Source organism: Carcharhinus amblyrhynchos, chromosome 1, assembly GCF_965287045.1.
Source record: "Carcharhinus amblyrhynchos chromosome 1, sCarAmb.v2.hapA, whole genome shotgun sequence".
Taxonomy (NCBI): domain Eukaryota; kingdom Metazoa; phylum Chordata; class Chondrichthyes; order Carcharhiniformes; family Carcharhinidae; genus Carcharhinus; species Carcharhinus amblyrhynchos.
Window position 1 is genome coordinate 168,449,625 of NC_137324.1, and position 23,340 is coordinate 168,472,964.

The 23,340-nt window shown below is 43.5% G+C and overlaps 1 protein-coding gene across 1 annotated transcript in view; it reads left to right on the plus strand.

Annotated features, from left to right (window-relative positions):
* The first annotated feature begins 275 nt into the window (after nucleotides 1-275).
* Nucleotides 276-23,340, plus strand: part of pofut3 (protein O-fucosyltransferase 3) — a 56,899-nt gene continuing 33,834 nt past the window's right edge. Inside the window, exons 1-2 of the mRNA XM_080187893.1 lie at nucleotides 276-395; nucleotides 12,632-12,911. Of these exons, the coding sequence (XP_080044019.1) occupies nucleotides 276-395; nucleotides 12,632-12,911 (400 nt within the window). The remainder of the gene's footprint in view (nucleotides 396-12,631; nucleotides 12,912-23,340) is intronic.

The following is a 23,340-nucleotide window of genomic DNA, read 5'->3' on the forward strand; positions in this document are numbered from 1 at the left end:
CAAGTAAAGCCCTTCTGTGTGCGTGTTGGGGGGAGCACAGTTCAGACTCTCCCTGCAGCTCACTGGTGGAAATGAATGGGAAAGAAATGGTCCAGGACACGTGATAACGCTCAGCCCAGGAGGCGGGTGTAGCTGCTGATTGACGTCCCACGAAGCCAATAAACGAGCAGAATTGCGATGAAGTCACAATGGAATTCCGCAAGTGACAGCGGAATGAACCAATAGAAACAAGGCAGAGGCGGGACCTGGCGAATGTATCCTTTTTTTGTTACATGATGGAAGGGGAGCCGTGGCTCCGGGGAGAGCGGCGCCGCGGAGGCAGGACGGGGCTGCGGCGGCTTTGGCTTTATTGCCTGGGTTGCTGCGCTCTGCTGTTCCTCGTTGTCACCCTGCAGGTTAGCTGCTTTCCAACCCCTACTTGCTGTTGTCCTTCAAGGGGTGCGGTGGCTGGCTCAATGGGCTTGGCCTCCCACCCTGGCACTGCCCTCCAGTTTGATGGTGGGTCAGAAATTGGGCTCAATTACTGCCTTCCAAGCACCTATACCTGGGCTGGTACAGGTATCTCTCCTTGCGTTTAAATCCAGTTCACTTCGCACGCTGGGGGGGAACCAGTCCCCAAATGCAGCCCTCAGCTGGAAGTGCCTTATTTCTGCATTATAATTTACTGTGCAATATTAGAATGAAAATTAGTACAAAAACCTGAAACAAAAGGGCAGAAAATGTTTAGAATTGCTTAGAAGAATTCCTACAGTGCAGAAGAAGGCCATTTGGCCTATTGAACCTGCACTGACCATAATCCCACACAGGCCCGTAAATCTATGTATTTACCCTGACACTAAAGGGCAATTGAGCATCACCCATCCACCCAACCAGCCTGTCTTTCGGACTGTGGGAGGAAACTGGATATCTGGAGGAAACCCATGCAGACATGGGGTGAATGTGCAAACTCTACACAATCACCTGAGGTTGAAATTGAATCTGGATCCTTGGTGCTGTGAGGCAGCATTGCTAACCACTCTGCCACTGACTGTGCTGAAAGTCCTCAGGTCTGGTAGCATCCGCTCTGATGAAAGATCACCTGAAACGTGGACCCTTGTTTTTCACTCCAGAGATGATGCCAGACCTGCTGAATAACTCCCAATGTTTTGTTTTTAATTATCATGCAAACTGCCTTATGTAAACTTGTAATGCTGTACTTGTACCTTCCTGCGACTAAGGGGGGATTGCAGCCACTAATGGGGTGGGTAGAATTAAAGAAAGAGCTTGCATTTGTATGTCCTCCTAACCTCTGGGCACTGCAAAATATGTCACCATTGACAGGTTCACATTGGCATTTCTGTAAAAGTAAAAATAGGAATTTATGACTGAAGGAGTTGACTAGAATTAAGTATTGGTGTAAGATTTTTATAGCATTAATGCAAGAATGTTTGCCCTCTGGGAATAATGTGTTGGTGGTTGAAGTTTATTTACTGTAATGATTGTTCTTAAATGTGAATGTATTGCCCATATTGATATGCTTAATGCAAAAGGAATTTGTTGAAAAAGCCAAGCGAGGTCAGGATTCACCACCTTATTTGTTTAAAGATGCAATTTAACCTGTCACTGCATAAATCTTTTGAAGTTAATTGTGACCTAAACAGTCTGTTCGTAGAAACATAGAAGATAGGAGCAGGAGGAGGCCTTTGGAACCATTCATTACGATCATGACTGATTGTCCAACTCAATGGCCTAATCTTTTCCCCATAACCTTTGATCCCATTCATCCCAAGTGCTATATCTAGCCGCCTCTTGAATACATTCAATGTTTTGGCATCAACTAACTTCCTGTGGTAATGAATTCCACCCCAGTTGCAGAATTTTACTGCCTGTTCTGCCTTATAATCAAAAAGTAATTGAATCTCCAAATATAAAGGGGATGCTTATGCTCTCATGGGAGAAAGCCATGTGAGCAAATAATCTTTCTCAGGACTAAATATATACCCTTATTCCTTTATTGGTTTTTCTGTTTGATGTTGTACAGCATACCTTGGAAAAAGCTCGCCATTATGATTTGTTAATTTTGTCTTTGGATGAAAAATTGAAACTTTTTTCTCATCCTTGAACTTGTAGATCAAAACTTGAAACCCATTTTCTGAGGGCGTTTGATCCAGTTTCCTCCCACAGTCCAAAGATGTGCAGTTCAGATGGATTGGGTGTGCTGAATTGTCCCTTAGTTTCCAAAGATGTGTAGGTTGGGTGGATTGGCCAAGGTAAAATGCAGGGGGGTTATGGGGTGTATGGGTAGGATGTTCTATTGTAGAGATGGTGCAGACCTAATGGGGCGAATGGCCTCCCTCTACACTGTAGAGATTCTGTGGTTTATTGTATGATCTGATTGAACTTTCTTGAAAAAAGAATCAGTGGTTCTTAAGTTACAGTCTTCAGGTCATTGGGTTTTTGCCTCCCGCTTCATTCTGATTTGAGATCCATGTTGGCTTCTCCGAGTTCTCACTGACATGTTTTCCCCACCCTGACTCAAACAGGTCCTACTTGATCTTATAGGAAATAAACTACTCTGTAGATGGCAATAACAGACATTGCAAAATTATTGACACCAGAGCACTGTCAATCAACATTGATTTGCTTTGCACTGTCTTCGGTGATCAGATTACTGAAATATTTGTTCAGATTCAGCAGAAGGACATTAGTCAGTTAAATAAAGCATCAGTCAGCAGATACGATGGCATCTCTGGAGACCAAAACATTTGGGTCGATGCTAACATAGTTAGTTTGGTTCCAAATACAATGCTAGATTTGTACCAGAGCTTAACAATTTCACTGGGCATAGAAACATTCCCAACTTTAATATATAATTGATGGTGCTGTTTGTAAGACTATTCCCATGTAACTGTATGATCCTGTTATGTGCCTATCAATTATACAAATGATTGATCTGTAAGCTTATCCTTGGCAGATACAGCAAAAATGGTACTTAAGCAGTGCTGGCTGTTGGCACTCATGACCAATCATTAACAGTCCTAATAATGGTAGCCTCCATAAAAGCTGGTGGCACGGTGACACAGTGGTTCGCGCTGCTGCCTCACTGCGCCAGGGAACCAGTTTCGATTCCCGGTTTGCATCACTGTCTGTACGGATTTTGCACATTCTCCCCATGTCTGCGTGGGTTTCCTCTGAGTGCTCCGGTTTCCTCCCACAGTCCAAAAGACGTGCTGGTTAGGTGCATTGGCCATGCTAAATTCTCCCTCCGTGTGCCGGAGTGTGGCGATGGGGAATTTTCACAGTCACTTAACTGCAGTGTTAACATAAGCCTACTTGTGATACTAATACATAGATTTTAAATCTTGAAAGCCGTTCTTCTGCAAACTGTACCAACCAAATATCAAAGGGCAGTTGATCGACTACTTTGTCCCACTCTACTAAAAAGAATCAAACAGACGACTGCTGTGAACGCGATGCCTTCCAAACAGCTTAAATTTGAGTAGTATGTTCTTCCATCTGCATTAAAGTGCACAATGTGAGACTTCACATTGAGATAAGTGTTACAATGCCACTGCGCTATCCCTGTATTTGGTTCACTGCTGCTTGGTGGTGAAAAAATCCTAGCAGTTCTGGAGCTAGCACAAGCCAGCTTTTATACATGTTAGTGATATAATGTTTGCAAATTAGAATGATTTTGCTTGCTTAATTAGTGTTTTCCCTCTATAAATGCTTCTAACTTTGAGCTCTGTAACCTAAGCTTTGTTAATGCTCTATATGGTGCTAACTAGATGTTGCTGTAGATGATTCCTATCGACCAATTTGATATTATTTTGCTCTCTTCCTGCAGGCTTTACCCTACAGTAGCTTGCGATCTCTTCCTGGCTCTCCTTTCTCTCTGAACAGCCTCTACCAGCTCCTGTCTCCTGTTGCTGATCCTGTAGCTTACAGCTGGCGGATTCTCTTCCAATCCCACTCTATGTTCCTTCCGGTCTATACAAAATGGGGTGCGACATTTTTATTACTGTTACTAACTCTCTCTTGCATGTTACAAATGGTACCATGACTAACAGCGATGCTCTAATAATCAAAGCACAATGCTGTCGACACTGGAAATCTGAAATAGAAGCAGCAACTGCCGAGAACACATTAAGCAGGTCAGACAGTGTTGACAGAGAGAGTAACTGCTGTATTAAATTTTAGTTAGGCCACTTTTGGAATATTTGATTTGATTTATTATTGTCACGTATTAATTTACAGTGAAAAGTATTGTTTCCTGCGCACTATACAAAGCATACTATTCATAGAGAAGGAGAGGGTGCAGAATATACTGTTATAACTAGGGTGTGGCGAAAGATCAGCTTAATATAAGGTAGGTCCATTCAAACGTCTGATGGCAGCAGGGAAGAAGCTGTTTATGGGTCAATTGATGCGTGATCTCAGATCTTTGTATCTTTTCCCAGATGGAAAAAGGTGGAAGAGAGAATGTCCAGGGTGTGTGGGCTCCTTGATTATGCTGGCTGCATTTCTAAGACAGTGGGAAGTGTAGACTGAGTCAGAGGATGGGAGGCTGGCTTGTGTGATGGATTGGGGTTTGTCACGACCCTTTATAGTTCCTTATGGTCTTGGACAGTACAGGAGCCATACCAACCTGTGATACAATCAGAAAGTATGCTTTCTGTGATGCATCTATAAAAGTTGGTGAGAGCTGTAGTGGACATGCCAAATTTCCTTAGTCTTCTGAGAAAGTAGAGGTATAGGTCTGTTTTCTTAACTATAATCTTGGCATGGGGGTACCAGGACATGTTGGTAATCTGGACACCTAAAAACTTGAAGCTGTTGACCATTTCTACTTCATCCCCGTTGATGTAGACAATGGCATTTCATCACTAGGCTTCCTGAAGTAGATGACTATCTCCCTTGTTTTGTTGACAATAAGGGAGAGATTATTGTCTTTGCATCAGTTCACCAGATTCTCTTGCTGTTTAAAATAGCCATACTCTGTTCTATTCTGCTGATCGTTTCGTTAGTAACAGGCATTGGTGTCTTTAATGTGGGAATGTTGAATGAGAGAAGTGAACTGTAATCTTTCCCTTGGAGCTTGAGTTTAAAGGTGCAAAGCCGTGTACAAAAGCAGCCTTGCGCTGATGTGGGACTGTGGTTTGATTTATGAACTGGTTTGTATGTGAATCCTCAAAAAACAAATCTTGCAGTCACTGCAAAGCAGCTATAAGAGTATAAAACATGGTGACCCAGTGCAGTTTGCACTATCCTCTCTTTGAGTTTTTGGTGTTTTGGTTTAGTTGCAGGATTTAATGTCAGTGCTTAATGAAAGTGAGCTTGCTTTCCAACTCCAGGAGAATTTATTGGTGTTTTATTCTATTTTACCTCCATGGCTAGTTGTGACATTGGGACCATTTGAGAATCCAGACTATAGATTATTATTGGATTATACGTTCAAAATAGTAGATGCTAAACTGGTTAGAGCAGCAAGATTGATTTTTTTTTAAAAAAATCTTTCTCCTTCCTGGAATGAAACCTTCTGTGTCTTTTCCACTCCCTGATTTGCAGGACTAGAGTGATAAGCCCAAAAATGAACTCTTTTATTTTAACAAGAAACCTCTGAAGTTATGAATGACTTTGGTGTGTATTTGTGATTTTGAAAATATGATTCATAGACTCCTTACAGTGCAGAAGGAGCCATTTGGCCCATTGAGTCTGCACCAACAACAATCCCACCCAGCCCCTATCCCCATACCCCCACGTATTTACCCTGCTAGTACCCCTGACACTAAGTGGCAATTTGGCACAGCCAATCAACCTGACCCACATATCTATGAAGATTCCTTCAGCTTGATGCACCATCTCTTGATGCAGCCAGTCCCTGTTTCAGGTTGCCCTGCTTTATATCTGCAAAAGCACACCTTTTAACAACAGGGTGATATTTAATTCTTGCATGAACTCCAATACCATTCAAACTCAAATCTCTCATTGTTAGTGTTTCCATCTTCTCGCCCGTTCTCCCCCCTGCCAGTCCTCCTCCCTTTCAATAACGCTTTTGTCCTCATAGCTTTGCTTTCCTTTCAAGTCTCTGAATAAATTGCGTTCAAGAGTCTGTGGCTGTAGTTCCTGTGGTTCCATGTTTGAATCTCTCAAATCAGATATCCAGTGCTTCAACTAAAGCAGTCTGACACATCCCGAACCATTGCCCCACGTGGACATCCTCTGTGATGTTACCATGTCCTTCTCCACTTTGTTCCAGCAGCTGACGTGTTCGAATGCACCATTTTCCTCCATTATCCATATCAGTCAGATTCGCATCATATTTTCCCATGCATACCCATCCAGTGGTAGCCAAAGCATCTCCGGCAATGGCTTCTCTTGCTCTCGTGTTGTTGTCCCTCGCCCCCTCAGTCTCCCAAGAAGACGTCTATCTTTGGCTTCCTTCTCTTGCTCATCTGCAGGCGGGCCCATGATAGCATCTCCCACAGTCATGAAGCGAGGTTTCACCTCTTATGTTGATGACACTCCGTCTCGGCTAACCCGCCAGTGCTGTCACCTTGCTCGATCTGGCATACAATTGTTATTCAGTCACCTTTTCCTCCACTTGAGTGTTGGGAAGACCAGCGCCATTGTCTGGTTAGGTGCGTTGGCCATGCTAAATTCTCCCTCGGTGAGCAGGTGCCAGACTGTAGCGACTGGGGGATTTTCACAGTAACTTCATTGCAGTGTTAATGTAAGCCTACTTGTGACACTTGTCTTAACCCAATGCATCTTGGCCTCTGGCTCCATTCCCCAACCCAGCAACTTGCTCAGATTGCTTTCAATTTATTCAGACCAAGCCTCTGATCCCATGTTTTCTCCATGATGAAGGCTGCCCCCCATCCTCCCCCTCCCCATAACGTTGTCTGCTTGAGTATTCCTGCAAAAAGAGACCAAAGATTTTTGTGTTGCACTCATCAGGACAGATTGTAAGAATACCAATAGTAATCGAAACAGTAAAATGTACTGCATGGGAAGGGAGTGCTGACTGACTGGCGAGTGGACTCTGATTGACAGAGGCAGTGCCACGGAGAGTGCACCAGGGAACAGTTAACTGCCAAGCTTTTGTTTAAATTCAAACCAGGCGGGCCGACATTGGTCAAGGCTTTGTCCTGGTGAATGAATCGATGAATGGCTGCCCCCAAAGCTTTCTGTTTAATTGGAAAAAGGTGCAGTGTGCTCTTTCTGTTGCAAAGAACAGGGCCCTGTGTGTAAAAATAAGTTGCTTCTAGCATGCACACATGAGCCACATGGTCTTCAGGGTAATTCTTAACACAATCAGGGTTGTTTAGCAAGTGTCATCCAATCAGCAACACACCTTTTTTTCTCTGCCAGCAATACTCGAGTTCTATGCCGCCAAAAGACTAATCAGCAGCATGCATCTACCACAACACATCAGCCTTGGCTTCTCAAACGCTATAGTTGCTGACCATTTCTGCTTATCCAAAACTCTAGCCTGTATCTGATCCCACTCTAACCTATCTCACCCGTCAACTGGCTTCACTTTGATTTGATTTATTATTGTCGCATGTATTAGTATGCAGTGAAAAGTATTGTTTCTTGTGTGCTACACAGAGCATACAGTTCATAGACAAGGAAAGGAGAAAGTGCAGAATGTAACGTTACAGTTATAGCCAAGTTGTAGAGAAAGATCAACTTAATGCAAGGTAGGTCCATTCAAAAGTCTGACAGCAGCAGGGAAGAAGCTGTTCTTAAGTTGGTTGGTACGTGACCTCAGACTTCTGTATCTTCTTCCCGACGACAGAAGGTTGGGGAGAGAATGTCTGGGGTCCATGGAGTCCTTAATTATGCTGGCTACTTTGCTGAGGCAGTGGGAAGTGTAGACAGAGTCAGTGGATGGGAGGCTGGTTTGCGTGATGGATTGGGCTACATTTACAACCTTTTGTAGTTTCTTGCGGCCTTGGGCAGAGCAGGAACCATACCAAGCTGTGATACAACCAGAAAGACGTGCCAATATACATTGGATCTCAGTTCCCTAATATCACACATTTAATATATTGTTTTTATTTGGTTGATATATTTTCATGACCTTGCCCTCCCTATTTAAGGAACTTGCTCCAACTATATAACCTCCTCCTCCAATTCTGAGTTTGAATCCTCTTACTCTGGGCCTTTGTCTGCTCATCCCTGCCTCTTGCTCTCACTTTGGTGGCTGTTTCCTTTAGGCTCTTTGCTTTGGAATTTCCTCCATAAACCTCTTCTGTCGTCCCTGTGCAAGATCTTCCTTCAAAACTGTTCTACTGCCTCCCTCCCTCCCCCTGCCTGACACAGACAGACAGACACACACACGCACACAATACGAATCCACGTTTCATTATTCTACTTGATGGTCTCTGTGCAGTGCCTCAGGATCACCACTCGTCCAAAGAGAGCTTGCCAGATTTTTTCACTGCGGATTTGGTAATTGATGCAAAGCTTTTAGATGTTATGCTGAGCAGTGCTGAACAACAGGCTGTTCCTTTATGATGCTCTCATTCTTACTGAGAAATGATTTGAAGCCTTTAATACCCTCTATTGCGCAAGGAGACATGAATTATTATGAACAAGTGCCAAAGTGCTAAAGCAATCTTCCTGAACATGCACTCCAGCAATTGGGAATAAAGCTTGCTGTGCATGATCTGTTTAAGCAGGCCTCAAATCCAAATGCTGCACAGGGCTGTATCTCTGATGTTCTCTTGGCTGTTTTTAAAGCAATCAATGTGGTTATTGTACTTGCACAATTTTTTAAAAAAACTCTTCAGAAACACTTACAATTAGTTCTTTGACTTGTCGATCCTCTGGGGCTAATTGTTAAACTTCCCAACGTAACTTATTGATTTATGGGCCTTCTTGTCTGGTAAATATTTGTTGCAAATTATTAAAGCCTGGTTTGGTGATGGAATCAGTTCAGCCGATTGCCTTGTGACGATTGTCAAGTTGTCTCAACAATTACAAGCTGAATTTGCCTGTTTGCGATTGTAAAGAAACGTGGTTTTTCTCTCTCAAAGTCCAGTGCAGCTCATCCAATGGTAAATGAAATGAAAGGAAGCACTGGTCAGCAGAAACATTTAATATCATCTTATATTGCTTTGAGTGAGAGAGGGTCGGTTAGCTCAGTTGACTAGGTGGCTGTTTTGTGATGTAGTGCGATGCCAACAGTGCAGGTTCAATTCCTGTATCTCCTGAGGTTATTCATGAAAGCCCTGCCTTCTCAACCTCGCCCCTCACCTGAGGTGTGGTGATAATAGAATCCCTACAGTGCAGAAGGAGGCCATTCAGCCCATCAAGTCTGCACCGACCACAATCCCCATCCAGGCCCTATCCCCTTAATTCCACATATTTACCCTGCTAATTCCCCTGATCCTAAGGGGCAATTTAGCATAGCAAATCCAACCTAACTTGCACATCTTTGGACTGTGGGAAGAAACCGGAGCACCCGGAGGAAACCTATGCAGACATGGAGACAATGTGCAAATCTGTCCACACGGACAGTCACCCTGGAATTGAACCTAGAACCTTGGCGCTGTGAGGCAGGAGTGCTAACCACTGTGCCATCGTGCCACCGAATCCTCAGGTTAAATCACCAGCAGTCAGCTGTCCCCCTCAAAAGGGGGATGAGGCTATGGTCATCAGGGAATATGGCGTCTTTATTGCTTTGAGCTTTTTTTTTGTTAAAATTCCATATATTTTTATTTAATTATACTCAACCTCTTGCATTTGTCTGTGAGCTCTTGTGATTATTTGTAAAGACTCGTTATTCAGCCAGCCTTTGACTCCCTTGATTACCTGTTAGTGTCGGGCTATCATCACTCCGCCTATATATTCTGTGCCTGTGCACCTCGCTCCATTTCGATTTTGACTTGATTTATTATTGTCACATTTATTAGTATACTGTGAAAAGTATTGTTTCTTGTGCGCTATACAGATCGAACATACTGTTCATAGAGAAGGCAACAAGAGAGTGCAGAATATAGTGTTATAGTCACACCCAGGATGTTGAGACAAAGGAACAGCGCTCGAAAGCTTGTGATTGCAAGTAAACCTGTTGGACTATAATCTGGCGTCGTGTGACCTCTCACCTTGCCCACCCTAATCCAATACCGGCATCTCCATATTATATTTTGTTCCAGTTGTGCGTTGAATACAACAAAGTATTTAATTTCAGAATTCACTGTGAGATCGGCCACCACAAGCTTTTAGTTGTGTGAGTTGAAGAAAATAGATAAATACGTGGTTTTACTTCAATCTGTATTTTCTTTTCATTAGTAAAATCGATTGGAATAGGATCACTTCTGGATGTGGAGGTTTATTACTCTAAGCACCATTCCATGTTCGTGTGTTGGGACATCCTGTTTGTGCTCCAGTTTTCCCTCTCCCGCTACTCTGTTTTTTTTTGGAGTGAATAGTTCTCAGGAGGTCTCTGTTGATAGTGGAGCCCAGCAAGAAGCTTTATCCCATTAATAAAAGCAAATTACTACGGATGCTGGAATCTGAAGCCAAAAGATAAAATACTGGAAAGTCTCTGTAGGTCTGGCAGCATCTATAAGGAGAGAAAAGCTCTGACAAAGGGTCATCTGGACTCGAAATATCAGCTGTTTTCTCTCCTTACAGACCTGCTGAGGTTTCTCCAGCCCCAGCATTTTCTCTTTTAGTTTTATCCCATTGTGCATTGACCGAATGAGAGGTAGAAATAATTGCTTCGAGGAGGTTAAGTGCGCAGATGGAAGGCCATATGGGTACGTCAGCACAGTCTGAATGTCAAACAGATGAACAGACCGGTGACTGATGCGCCATGTCTTAGCAAAGAAATGCAACATTAGCAGTTGTAAATATACAACATTTCTTGTGGCTAAACGTTTGTTAAACGTTGGCCGTAAGGTGGTTTCTTGTCGAGGCAAATGATTGATAGAGAATATCGTTGACGCTAGCAATTGAACATCAGGCAGTGCATAAAATTTTAGAGGTTTGGATTGATCTCATCGCAGTGAGTTATGGTGAAAAGTAAATTTGGTTTCTATCTCTGCCCTTTCAATAGCAATGTTGCATTAGACATTCCAGATAAGAAACTGATCACAAGTTCTCTATAGGTGAATATCCCTCCGTTTGGGAATGAACTTTTATCACTGTGAGTTTAGGACAGAGACGTGATTGACTGCATTCCTGCCTCCTGAGTTGGCTGATTACAGGTTCGAACCCCACTCCAGACAGTGGGGAATCACAATTGTGGCCCGTGAATATTGGATTGACATCCAGCGGGTACTTTGGTCTGACAGGAATGGAGTGGCGCCTCAATCTCTGTCCTCCACTGTATCTAGGCTAGTCCACCTGAGCTGTGCTAGCGACCTGTACATGTAAAAGCAGAAGTGAGACATTGAGAGGGAAATAACCCAGAACACGATCTATTGTAAGCACTGTGGCTGCTGCTTGGGTTGAAGGAGGAAGAAGAGGAACACGTATGTGAGGTTTGGGTTCACACTTTGTTTTATAATGTCCCTGTGAAGTACCTTGGAATGTTTCATTACGTAAAAGGTGCTATATAAATATACATTAGTAGTGGGCACAGGTATTAGTCAAACCTACCTTGAGTTATTTTATTCATTCTGGAGATGTGGGCATTGCTGGCAGTTGGCCAGCGTTTATTGTCCATTGTTAATTGTCCTTGAGAAAGGGATAGTGAGATGTGCACCATATCTGCTGCCATCCAGGTACACGCGCTGTGTTGTTACAGTCACAGGGCAGGATTTTCCAGCCCCGTCCGCCTTGAAATTGGAAAATCCTGCCCGAGGTCAATGAACCTTCTCATGGCGCACCCCTCACCCGCTCTGATTTCCATGGTGGGCACCCCGTAAGAGTTTTACAGCACAGAAAAAGGCCCTTTGGCCCATCATGTCTGTGCCAGCCATCAAGCACCTATCCTAATCCCATTTTCCAGCACTTGGTCCATAGCCTTGCATGCTGTGGCATTTCAAGTGCTCATCTAAATGCTTCTTAAATGTTATGAGGGTTCCCGCGTCTACCATCTTTTCAGCCTGTCCTCTGGCACCTCTCCTGTGGCCAGAGAGAATTTGATAATTGGTGGCAGTTAAAGAGGGAGTTTCTTGATTTTGATCCAATGACACTGAAGGAATAACCATACATTTCCAAGTTGGGATGGTGTGTGACTTAGACGGGAACTTGCAGGTGGTCATGTTCTCATGTCCTTCAAGGTGATAGAGGTAGTGGCTTTGGAAGGTGCTGTCGGAGCAGTCTTGGTGGGTTGCTACAGTGGTGGTACACAATGTTTTCAGTGCGCATCAGTTGTGGAGGGGGTGAATGTTTAAGTTGGTGGATGGGGTGTCAATCAAACGGGCTGTTTTGCCCAGGTTCTTGAGTCACTTTGGAGCTGCATGTACCCAGGCAAGGGGAGAGTATTCCATCACACTCCTGACTTTAGTGTCCTATCCATGACAGACAGGCTCTGTGTGTGTATTGCTGCCAGATCTGATTTGTGTCGTTGCCTGTTGGAACTTTGTTCTGCCAGCTCACCAAAGTAGATTAGACCATCCCCTGCGTGTAATTCAAGACTGTTGCACCAACTCAAAGCTTTGCATGACTTGAATATTCCTACTCGCAGGTGGTGGTGGAGCTGGGACGATTTGAAAAGAAGAAAGTGAAAAGTGAGAGTGTGCGCAGAGACAGCCTGAAGGCCTGGGATCATGTGAAGGAACCAAATAATTTACTGAACAACAAGAAGAAATCTTCAAACGTGGACGTCCAGCATCCCATTATTATCTGGTGGTCACCACTGACTGGTGAATTGGGCCGATTAGGCCAGTGTGGAGCAGACACCTGCTACTTTACCATAAACAGGACTTACCAAGAACATCACATGACACGGGCATTCCTCTTTTATGGTGAGTTATCATTGAATTCCTAGTTGAACTTGAGGTGTGTGTGTAGATATATATAAAAAACTGTACATGAACAGAGAGACTTAAGTATAGGATATAGGGGCTGATGTACATTAAAATAGAAATTTACAGCATGGTGTCTCATGTCCACACTAACCAACAAAGCACAATCCAGCCCAATGCCACCTTCCAGATCTTGCTGAAATAGTCTTCTTGGTTAGGGTACTATCCATATACTTATCAAATGTTATGAGAGTTGCCAGATTGCCTGGTGGGTGACATGGTGGCACAGTGGTCAGCACTGCTGTTTCACAGCACCAGGGGCCTGGGTTCGATTCCCGGCTTGGGTTGCTGTCTGTGTGGGTTTCCTCCGGGTGCTCCAGTTTCCATCCACAGTCCGAAAGACGTGCTGATTAGGTGCATTGGCTGTACTAAATTCTCCCTCGGTTTACCCAAACAGGTGCTGGAGTGGCGAGGGGATTTTCACAGTAACTTCACTGCAGTGTGAATGTAAGCCTACTTGTGACACTACTAAGTAAACGGTAAACTTTACCACCCTTTCAGAAACAACCAGAACCTAACTATGCTCGAGGTGAAAGCATGTCCCCTCAAATTTCCTGTGAACCTCTTGCCTCTTCACCTAAATATATGCTGCCCTGTCAATGGACCTTCGACCAAAGGAGATATTGCCTTCCAATCCATTATACCAAGATTCTTCATAATTTCAAGTACCTCAATTAAACCTCCCCCTCTGTTCCAAAGGAAACAGCCCCATCCTATTCAGGCTTTCCTCATCAGTAAAGTTTTCCAGTTCAGGCAGCAGACTATAAATTCCCTCTGGGCGGCCAATTTATTAACACCTGTCTTCTATCCCATCAAATTTGAATTTCACCACCCGAGACCTTTGAAGGGTTGAACAAGCCATGATGAAGCAGCGTGGTTCTGAGTATTCCTATTAGACTTATGCTGGATGTTGGTTATAATCGGGGCATTGTGAAGGCGTTAGTGAGTTCCATCGTTCGAGCCATGGAATGGGTACAGCAAAAATCCAATAGGATGATAACAGGAAAGAGAAGGCCAAGTTATGACAGAAGGTTTGGAAAAATGGGAGCGTGTTATCCTTGGAGAAGATTAAAAGGGAATCAAATAGACATATTCAAAATCGTTCGGAATGCCTTGTGAAATATCCCAACATCAAAGTCATTCCTTGTTCACTACACTGATTCCAAAGATGAGGGGATTGTCGCGTGAAGAGAGATAGAACAGTTTAGGCCTATACTCTCTGGAATTTAGAAGAATGGGGGGAGATCAAATTGAGGTGATAAAAGGTATGGATAAAGTAGATGTGGAGCGGATGCTTCCTCTTGTGGGGCATTTTAGAATGAGACGTCAAAGTCTTAGGATAAGGGGTAGCAAATTTAAAACAGAGTTGAAGAGAAACTGCTTCTCCCAAAGGATTGCCAATCTGTGGAATTCGCTACCCCAAAGCGTGGATGGATATGAATAAATTTGAGGAAGAGTTAGACAGATTTTTAATTAGTAATGAGTTGAAGGGTTATGGGGAGAATGCAGGAAAATGGGAATGAGGAGCATATCAGCTATGATCGAATGGCAGAACAAACTTGATGGGCCGAATGACCTAATTCTGCTCCTATATCTTACGAACTAATGAGCTTCCTAAAAGTACAAGCAGTTGTTAAACAGTGTAAGTTTACTGATTAGCAAATGAAGGGTCAAAGTCAGACTATCATTGAGAAACTGCAAAGGGAAGCTGGACCTTTTTATTCATAGGCGATTATTAAACATACGTTGCTTTACAATTAATTTTAAGCCTGAGATTGATGGATCTTGCTAGCCAGATACGATCTGTATCCCATCTCCATTCACCCGCCTTGGCTCCGGGTCACCTAATACCCTTGGCTTGCAAAAGAAATCTCATTGATCTCACGAAATGGCATTAAGGGGCACGAGAGACTGAATGCTCCCACGCTTCTTTGCTGTAACAGACATCTGGAGGATGCGACTAACATAATGTAGAAGTGAATTGAACAGGAATTTGAGAATGAGTACAACAGGATACAGGAAAAGAATTGGGGAATGAAATTAGAGCAAATACAGTTAACTCCATCTTCCTGCCTTCCGCTGAGAATGAATTACCTCTCCCTGTACTATAATAAGACGTTCCTGCTAAAAATGGCTGTAGCTGCTATTTGTTGAATATCATTCATTAATTGTATATGCTGCGAAGTGAGTAGTTGAGTAAACGTCCTGCTGGAATTCATTGATAAAACATGTATTTTGGGCAGAAATGCTCACCAACCTAGTAAGAACGATCTCGAGAGTCCAATTGATGGGTAACAGGAAAGAGGCTGCCAGGTGTGCAGGTTAGGTGCATTGGCCATACTAAATCACCCCTTAGTGTCCCAGCATGCATCGGTTGGAGGGATTAGTGGGGTAAACATGTCTGATTACTGGGATAGGGCCAGGGTGGGATTGTTGTCTTGACTTGATGGGCCGAATGGCCTCCTTCTGCACTGTAGGGTTGCTATGTTTCTATAACTAGCTGGCCTAGCTTCTGTGAGCTGTGGATAAGGTTGTACTTCCTATTCTGTGAGAAGGTTTATTTAAACCCTGTAGGGTGGTTGGAAGTATTGGTTACAACATGGTCGGGTACAAGCGGAGGCCATGGCCTAGTGGTATTATCGCTCGACTATGAATTCAGAAACTCAGCTAATGTTCCGGGGATCCAGGTTCAAATCCCACCACGGCAGCTGATGGCATTTGAATTCAATAAAAAAAATCTGGAATTAAGAATCTACTGATGACCATGAAACCACCCTCAATTGTCAGGAAAAACCCATCTGGTTCGCTAATGTTCTTTAGGGAAGAAAATCTGCCGTCCTTATTTAGTCTGGCCTGTGACTCCAGAGCTACAACAATGTGGTTGACTCTCAATGAATGAGGGCAACTAAGGATGGGCAATAAATGCTGGCCAGCCTGTGATGGCCATGCCCCACGAATGAATCAAAACAAATACATGTGGTTATGGGCATAGGACTTAAGGTTCAGTTAGATAGGCACATGAGTGAAACGAGGATGGAGGGTTATGGTAGGGGTTATTGAATAAGGGTTAGAACCTCGGGAGACACCGGAAAGGCAGGCTTGTGATTAACGTTTTTGTCTTTTCACTCCGCAGGTGGAGGTCCACCTCGTTGTCAAACGAGGGGCATGCACACGGTGGGTCGTGCGTAGGCTGCTCCTGGAGGTTCCGGGAGTGGCCTAGTACTTCGTGTCGGTGTGTGTGCTTGATCCTGGACCGGTAGACGGGCGCCGCAACAGCTCGGTGACTAGCACTGCTAGCTGTGCAGATACATGGATTTGGGCCTGTGTCTGTGGGAGTTTGTGCATTCTCCCTGTGGTTGCGTGGGTTTCCTCCCACACCCCAAAGATGTGCTCTTAGGCTGATTGGTTTTACCAAATTGACACTATTCTCCCCTGAATCTGGCTAAGTCAGGGGTTCTATTTGTAGATACGCAGGGTAGAATAGGTGTAGGGTGATGCGGCGGTGCGGGCTTGTTGGACCGAAGGGCCTGTTTCCCGTGCTGGGTTGTTCTTTGACCTGGGTAGGATGCTCTGTTGGAGAGTTGGTGCAGACTCGATGGACTCCTTCTAAACTACCGGAACTCTCTGATTCTCAGCTTTGACCCTCGCCTTTGGTGTGGTGATCCTCAGGTTAAATCCCCACCAGTCAGCACTGTCCCTCAAAGGGGAGAGCAGCCCATGGTCAGCTGGAACTGTGGCGAAATTATCTTTTTGCCTTTTACCTTGCAACAGGAAGTCCCTGCAGTTATGCTTAAAGGGTGGAGTGAAGGTGGCTTTATTAAAAAAACCCTTCCAAGATCCTGTTAGCACCAGGAAAAGTTTTAGACTTTAAACTGAAGGCAACATGTCTACAGAGAATGTGGTGTGATGTATAACGTAGCATGGGATTTTTTTGTTTGTTTGTGTTAGGAAGTTGCTAGGGATCCCTAGCTTAGTATCCAAGTTGTCTACTGAGTAATGTTTAGTCTATGTCCTTTTGAATCGGTTTCTGGGAAATTCAGATTTTTTAAAAGTTATCAGTATCTACAAGGATCATAGAATAAGAAACGGCACAGAAAAGCTTTAAAAGGTACATTACATTCAAGCGTACAGGCCATGCACAACTAAAAAGATTTCTAAGGTAGCCATTAAATATTTGCATCTCAATATACTGTTGCCAGTGGCTTCTCAAACTGATCAGTCATATATAAACAGATTCTTCTATCCAGCAGTATTTATTTCTTGTGTTTTACCTCATTACAAACCAATAATGGTCTGTTGTAGCACAGACCGAGTCAGGCAGTTACATCCTGTAAAGCTCATGTATTTATTTGCAATGTTGAATTAGAAACATACCTTGAAATATATCAAGTCAATTTCTTTTGGATTGTTTTAATACAAGGAATGCGGTTTTAAAAACTAGGCTTTTGTGATCTGTTGACAGCTTCTGAACCAGAGCATAAATGGGTCTTTTTATTTATTCACACATGGGATGTGGGTGCCTCTGGCTAGGGCAGCATTTACGACCCATCCCTAAATGCCCTTGCGAATGTGGTGGTGAGCTGCCTTCTCGACTTCCTGTAGTTTGTGTGGTGCAGGTGCACCCAATGTGCTGTTAGAAAGGGAGTTCCAAAGGCGATGTATTTCCAAGTCTGGATGGTGTGAACTTGAAGGGCAACTTGCAAGTTGTGGTGTTCATGTATATCTTGTCCTTTTGAGATGGCGGAGGTTGGGGTTTGGAAGGTGCTGTCTAAGGAGTCTTATTGCATTTCCACTATGCTTCGTGTCGCTGATACACACTGCTGTTACCACTGTGTTGGTGGTGGAAGAAGTGCCAGCAAAGTGGGCTGCTTTGTCCTGGCTGGTATTCAGCTACATGGTCTTGTTGGAACTGCATGCATCCTGGCAAGTGGAGAGTATTCCCAACACACACCTGATTTGCACCTTGTAGTTGATGGACAGGCTCTGGGATGCCAGGAGGGGAGTTGCATGTTGTAGAATCCCAGCCTCTGACCTGTTCCTGTAGCCACACTCTTTACATGGCTGGTCCAATTCAGTTCCTCATCAGTAGCACACTCAAGATGTTGATATTGGGGGATTCAGTGATGATAATGCCATTTGGGTGGCGCAGTGATTAGCACCGCTGCCCCTCAATGCCAGGGACCCAGGTTCAGTTCTGGCCTTGGGTCACTGTCTGTGTGGAGTTGGTACTTTCTCCCTGTGTCTGCGTGGTTTTCTTCTGGGTGCTTTGGTTTCTTCCCATTGTCCAAAGATGTGTGGGTTAGGTTAATTGACCTTTGTGTCAGCAGAATTAGCAGGATACATGAGGGTTACGGGAATAGGGCCTGGGTGGGATTGTGCTCTGTACAGACTTGATGAGCTGAATGTCCTTCGGTACTATAGGGATTCTATGGTTAAATGTTGAGTAGAGATGGTTAGGTTCTTTTTTGTTGGCAATGATCGTTGCCTGGAACTTGTGTTATTTGCCATTTGTCTGTCTAAACCTGGATATTGTCCATGCCTTGCTGCATGCGGACACTGACTGCTTTGGTATCTGAGGAGTTGTGAGGATGCGGAACACACCTCCACTTTCTCAGAAGACTGAGGAAATTTGGAATGTCAGCTATGACTCTCATCAACTTTTAAGATGCACCATAGCATTGTTTCTGGTTGTATCACAGCTTGGTATGGCTCCTGCTCTGCCCAAGACCGCAAGAAACTACAGGTTCTGAATGTAGCCCAATCCATCACGCAAACCAGCCTCCCATCCATTGACTCTGTCTACACTTCCTGCTGCCTCGGCAAAGCAGCCAGCGTAATTAAGGACCCCATGCATCCTGGACATTCTCTCTTCCATCTTCTTCCATCGGGAAAAGGATACAAAAGTCCGAGGTCACGTACCAACTGACTCAAGAACTGCTTCTCCCCTGCTGCTGTCAGACTTTTGAATGGACCTACTTTGCATTGAGTTGATCTTTGTCCACACCCTGCTATGACTGTAATGCTGCATTCTGTACTCTCTCATTTCCTTCTCTGATTGGCATGCTTTGTCTGTATAATGTACAAGAAACAATACTTTTCACGTGACAATAATAAATCAAATCATTGTGCAGTCATTAGCCAACTTCTGGCCTGATGATGGAGGAAAGATAATTGAAGCAGTTGAAATGGTTGGTCCTAAAACATTACCCTGAGGAACACATGTCCCATGATTGATCTCCAACAACCACAGCCAAAAGATTATAAGCAGTGGCAAGTTTTCCCACCAGCTCCCATTTTTGCTTTTGCGAGGGCTCCTTGATGCCACACTTGGTCAAATTGCACCTTGATGTCAACAGTAGCCACTCTCGCCTACCCTCACCTCTTGAATTCAGCTCTTTTGTCCACATTTGGACCAAGGCTGCTTTGCAGTTGTTTACAGACTATAAACGTATGCTACTTTATTTCAAGTAATTGGAACGTGAATTCTTATTGTCAGCCTGCTTTAGTATTTTAATTACATGTAAGCATTTTTGGATTTTAATATAAGTGCTTGATGAGATGAGGGTGATGTTGGCAGCACCTTATGCCCCTTGCTTGAACTGAAATTAGGAAATTTTGAGGGCAGTTAAAAGTCAACCATGGCACAAGAATGAAGAAGAAAAGAAAATACGCCAAATCAGTACCACGGCGCAGCTGTAATGGAGAGAAACCTAGGCTGAAATTCAACGCAGATGTTGAATTCTTGTACAGCAGTCAACACTAACCTCAACCTCCCCATCTCTCCCCAAGAAATCTTCAGTTCAGGCAGTTTATTCCATTGTCAAAAATGAAATTTTTAGCCTTCCTTTTAGGGAAGTGTTTTTGCTCTGAACCAATCATTCATTCTGCTGGTGAAATGTGCAAGGTATGTCATAGGTCCTTGATTAATAAGGGGATCAGGGGTTATGGGGAAAAGGCAGGAGAATGGGGATGAGAAAAATATCAGCCATGATATTTTTCTCATCCCCATGATAGGAGCAGACTCGATGGGCCACATGGCCTAATTCTGCTCCTATGTCTTATGGTCTTCAAATATTATCACCAAATCTATTGGAGCAAAGCAGTAGCAGTCAGAGAATCCCATTGTACACAATCTCGACGAACAACATTTGCAATCTTGGGCTAACATCTGATGGGTTGCCTGCTTACGGTGAATAAGGATGGCTCCATCCCTTCCCCCGTGGCCATCACCTTCAGTGTTTAGTTTGTGCCTGCCCCTTCTGCCACACAGGATTAAAAGCACCCGGTGGACTGGTATAATAAAGAAAGATAATGTTGGAAATACTTAGCAGATCAGGCAGCACCTGTGGAGAGAGAAACAGCATTAATGTTTCTGGTCAATTATCTTTCATTAAATCCCCTGACTGGTGTAATGATGGCAATGGCCAGGGAAGGACCCTTCACATTATGGCTTGGCAAATGTTAAATTAGTCTGTGAATCCACAGGGAAGAGTGTGTAGCTATGAAAACGCCAACAACTAGGCTTCCAACATTGACACGGATGCCCATCATGTCTCTATAAAAGGCTTATCCAATTGGTCCCATTCCCCGTAGCTTTAATCTTTCCTTTGCAAGTACCTTTTTGAATCTATTGCTATTGAATCTGCTTTCAGATATTTATGACTCATTCATTCAGGGTGTTACTTATTCCAGTTATTTTTTTTCCTGAGCAGTAACAGAATGTAATAAAATAAATTTCCATTATCCCGGGATTTTCAAAATTTATGGATTGCATGGTTGCATACGCACAGTTCAAATCCATTCATTACTGCCTGATTTCAGGTAGCTGATCTGATGTGCTTTTATAGCACTGCTTTAGATTTGAATAAATTTACAATGAATAAACTTCAAAACCTCAACCTGCAGAACTCCAATCTGCTGATTAATAAAATAGGGCAGGGATTGTGCAAGCGTTTAGTGGTATAAAGCAGATCAGGTAGGATGTATAATGGATCCTGAAAAGAGGGTGGGGTATTTGTAGTGGGTGGACAAATTGCTGCCACCTGCTTTGCATTTGTTCTCTTTAAAGTTCAGTTTTACTCCCCATAAATGTAAATTAGAACTTTGTTGTTCGACCTCTGACGATGTTCACCCCAGTTTGGGAAAAACAATGCCTATAATTGTACAGCTGGGTGTATTTAACAGTTTCACACATCCATTAATATACATTCCTCAAATCCTAGTGACACCATAAGGCTCCAAAGCCTGCTTAAAATTGCCTCTTAAATTGCTGTGTGTTCTTGCTTTTTTTATTGGCTGCCAGATGTTGTTAACAATCACGCACTAAGCTTGGAAAGATCAGAAGCTCTTTATGTTAAACTTTTGTCAATTCTGTCTGGTGCAAAGCTGGACCACATTGACTGGTTCTGTGCCACTTCAGTCTCTAGTGTAATTGTGAAATGTGCCTCCGCCCCCACCACCAGAACACTTGCACATACCATTTATGGATATTTACAGATAACATAAGATATAACATTGCTCTTTCTTGAAAATGTAATGCTCCGATCAATGTAGCTGTTCCTTTTAATCAAAAAAAGATTTATCAGTTGACTCGTGGAAAAAAAACTGAACTCCTCCACAACGTACAAGGCACCGAAAGCATGCTTTATTTTCTAGAAACATGATTCGTGGTATCGTTTAGGAGGCAAGACATTGTGCCCCCATCTTGTAGATTTGGCGTTTGTTTCTCTGGGTGGTGAGTTGGCACGCTCAGCAAGTGATGTGAGTGTTGTCCCTGGTGTTGGAGGCATTGTATTTACTGTTGCTAATGCCTCATTTGCTGGTGATGTTGTTAATGTTGCTTCTGGGTATTTATGTTTCCAGTGTTATTAATGGTATTTTCCATTTTCCCAGCAGAGTGTAGGATCTTTATGGACTCTTGTTTCTTCTCATTTGTGTACTGGTTTCAGTCTTATTTACGTGTGATCCTGGTGTCTCAGCTTAGGCAACAATGTTTTGCTGTGTTCCAGGTTTTCATATATAATTTGCCCTTTCTCAGGTAGGGATTCAATATGATTGTAAAAGTGCCGACCCTTTCCTGTGACTCTGAGTTGTTACCTCACCTCCCCCTGGTCACTTTGGAGAATGTATTTTGCTCGGTAGGATATCTTTTTTTATCACTTCACAAGATGTGGCTAGGCCAGTATTCGTTGCCCACCCCTAATTGTCCTTGAGAAGATGGCAGTGAGCTATTAGGGAGAGAGTTCCAGGATTTGGACTAAGCGACAGTGAGGAAACAGCGATCTAGTTCAAAGTTAAGATGGTGAAGCGAACTTGCAGGTGGTGGTGTTCCCATGTATCTGCTACCCTTGTCCTTCTAAATGGCAGTGGTCTTGGGTTTGGAAGGTGCTGTCTAAGGAGCGTTGGTGAGTTCTTGCACTGAAACTTATAGATGGTATAAACTGTTGGAACTGTGCATTCATAATGGAGGGAGTGAATATTTCTAGGAGTGCCAATTAATTGTGTTGCCTTGTCCTGGATGGTGTCAAGTTTCTTAAGTATTATTAGAGTTGCACCCATCCAGGCAAGTGGAGAGTATCCTTTACTTTCTCAGTAGACTAAGGAAATTTGGCATGTCAGCTATGACTCTCAGTAACTTTTACAGATGTACCATAAATATTCTTTCTGGTTGCATCACAACTTGGTATGGCTCCTGCTCTGCCCAAGACTGCAAGAAATTACAAAAGGAATGTAGCCCAATCCATCACGCAAACCAATCTTCCATCCATTAACTCTGTCTGCATTTCCCACTGCCTCGGCAAAGGAGCAAGTATAATTAAGGACCCCGTGCACTCCGGACGTACGTTCTTCTTCTGTCAGGAAAAAGATACAGAAGTCCGAGGTCACGTACCAACCGACTCAAAAACAGCTTCTTCCCTGCTGCCGTCAGATTTTTGAATGGACCTATCTCGCATTAAGTTGATCTTTCTCTACACCCTAGCTATGACAATAACACTACATTCTGCACCCTCTCCTTCTCTTTGCTATGAATGGTATGCTTTGTATAGCGCGCAAGAAACAATACTTTTCTCTGTATATTAATACATGTAACAATAATACATCAAATCAAAAATCTCAGTGCTTTGTACATTGTGGACTGACTTTGGAGAGCCAGTTGGTGTTTTACTTGCCATAGGAATCCTGGTATTTTCTTCCATGCAGTGACTGTGCAGATGATCTCACATTCTGTTTGTCCACTGTGGTGGATGAGTTACTGGGTTCTTCTCTAGATCAATAGTGATGCGATGTTCAAAATATCCAACCATCTAATCAAAGCACTCTGGGTACCTTTTTTGTTAGATCTCTTTTGCATCTGAATGGAGTGCACTTA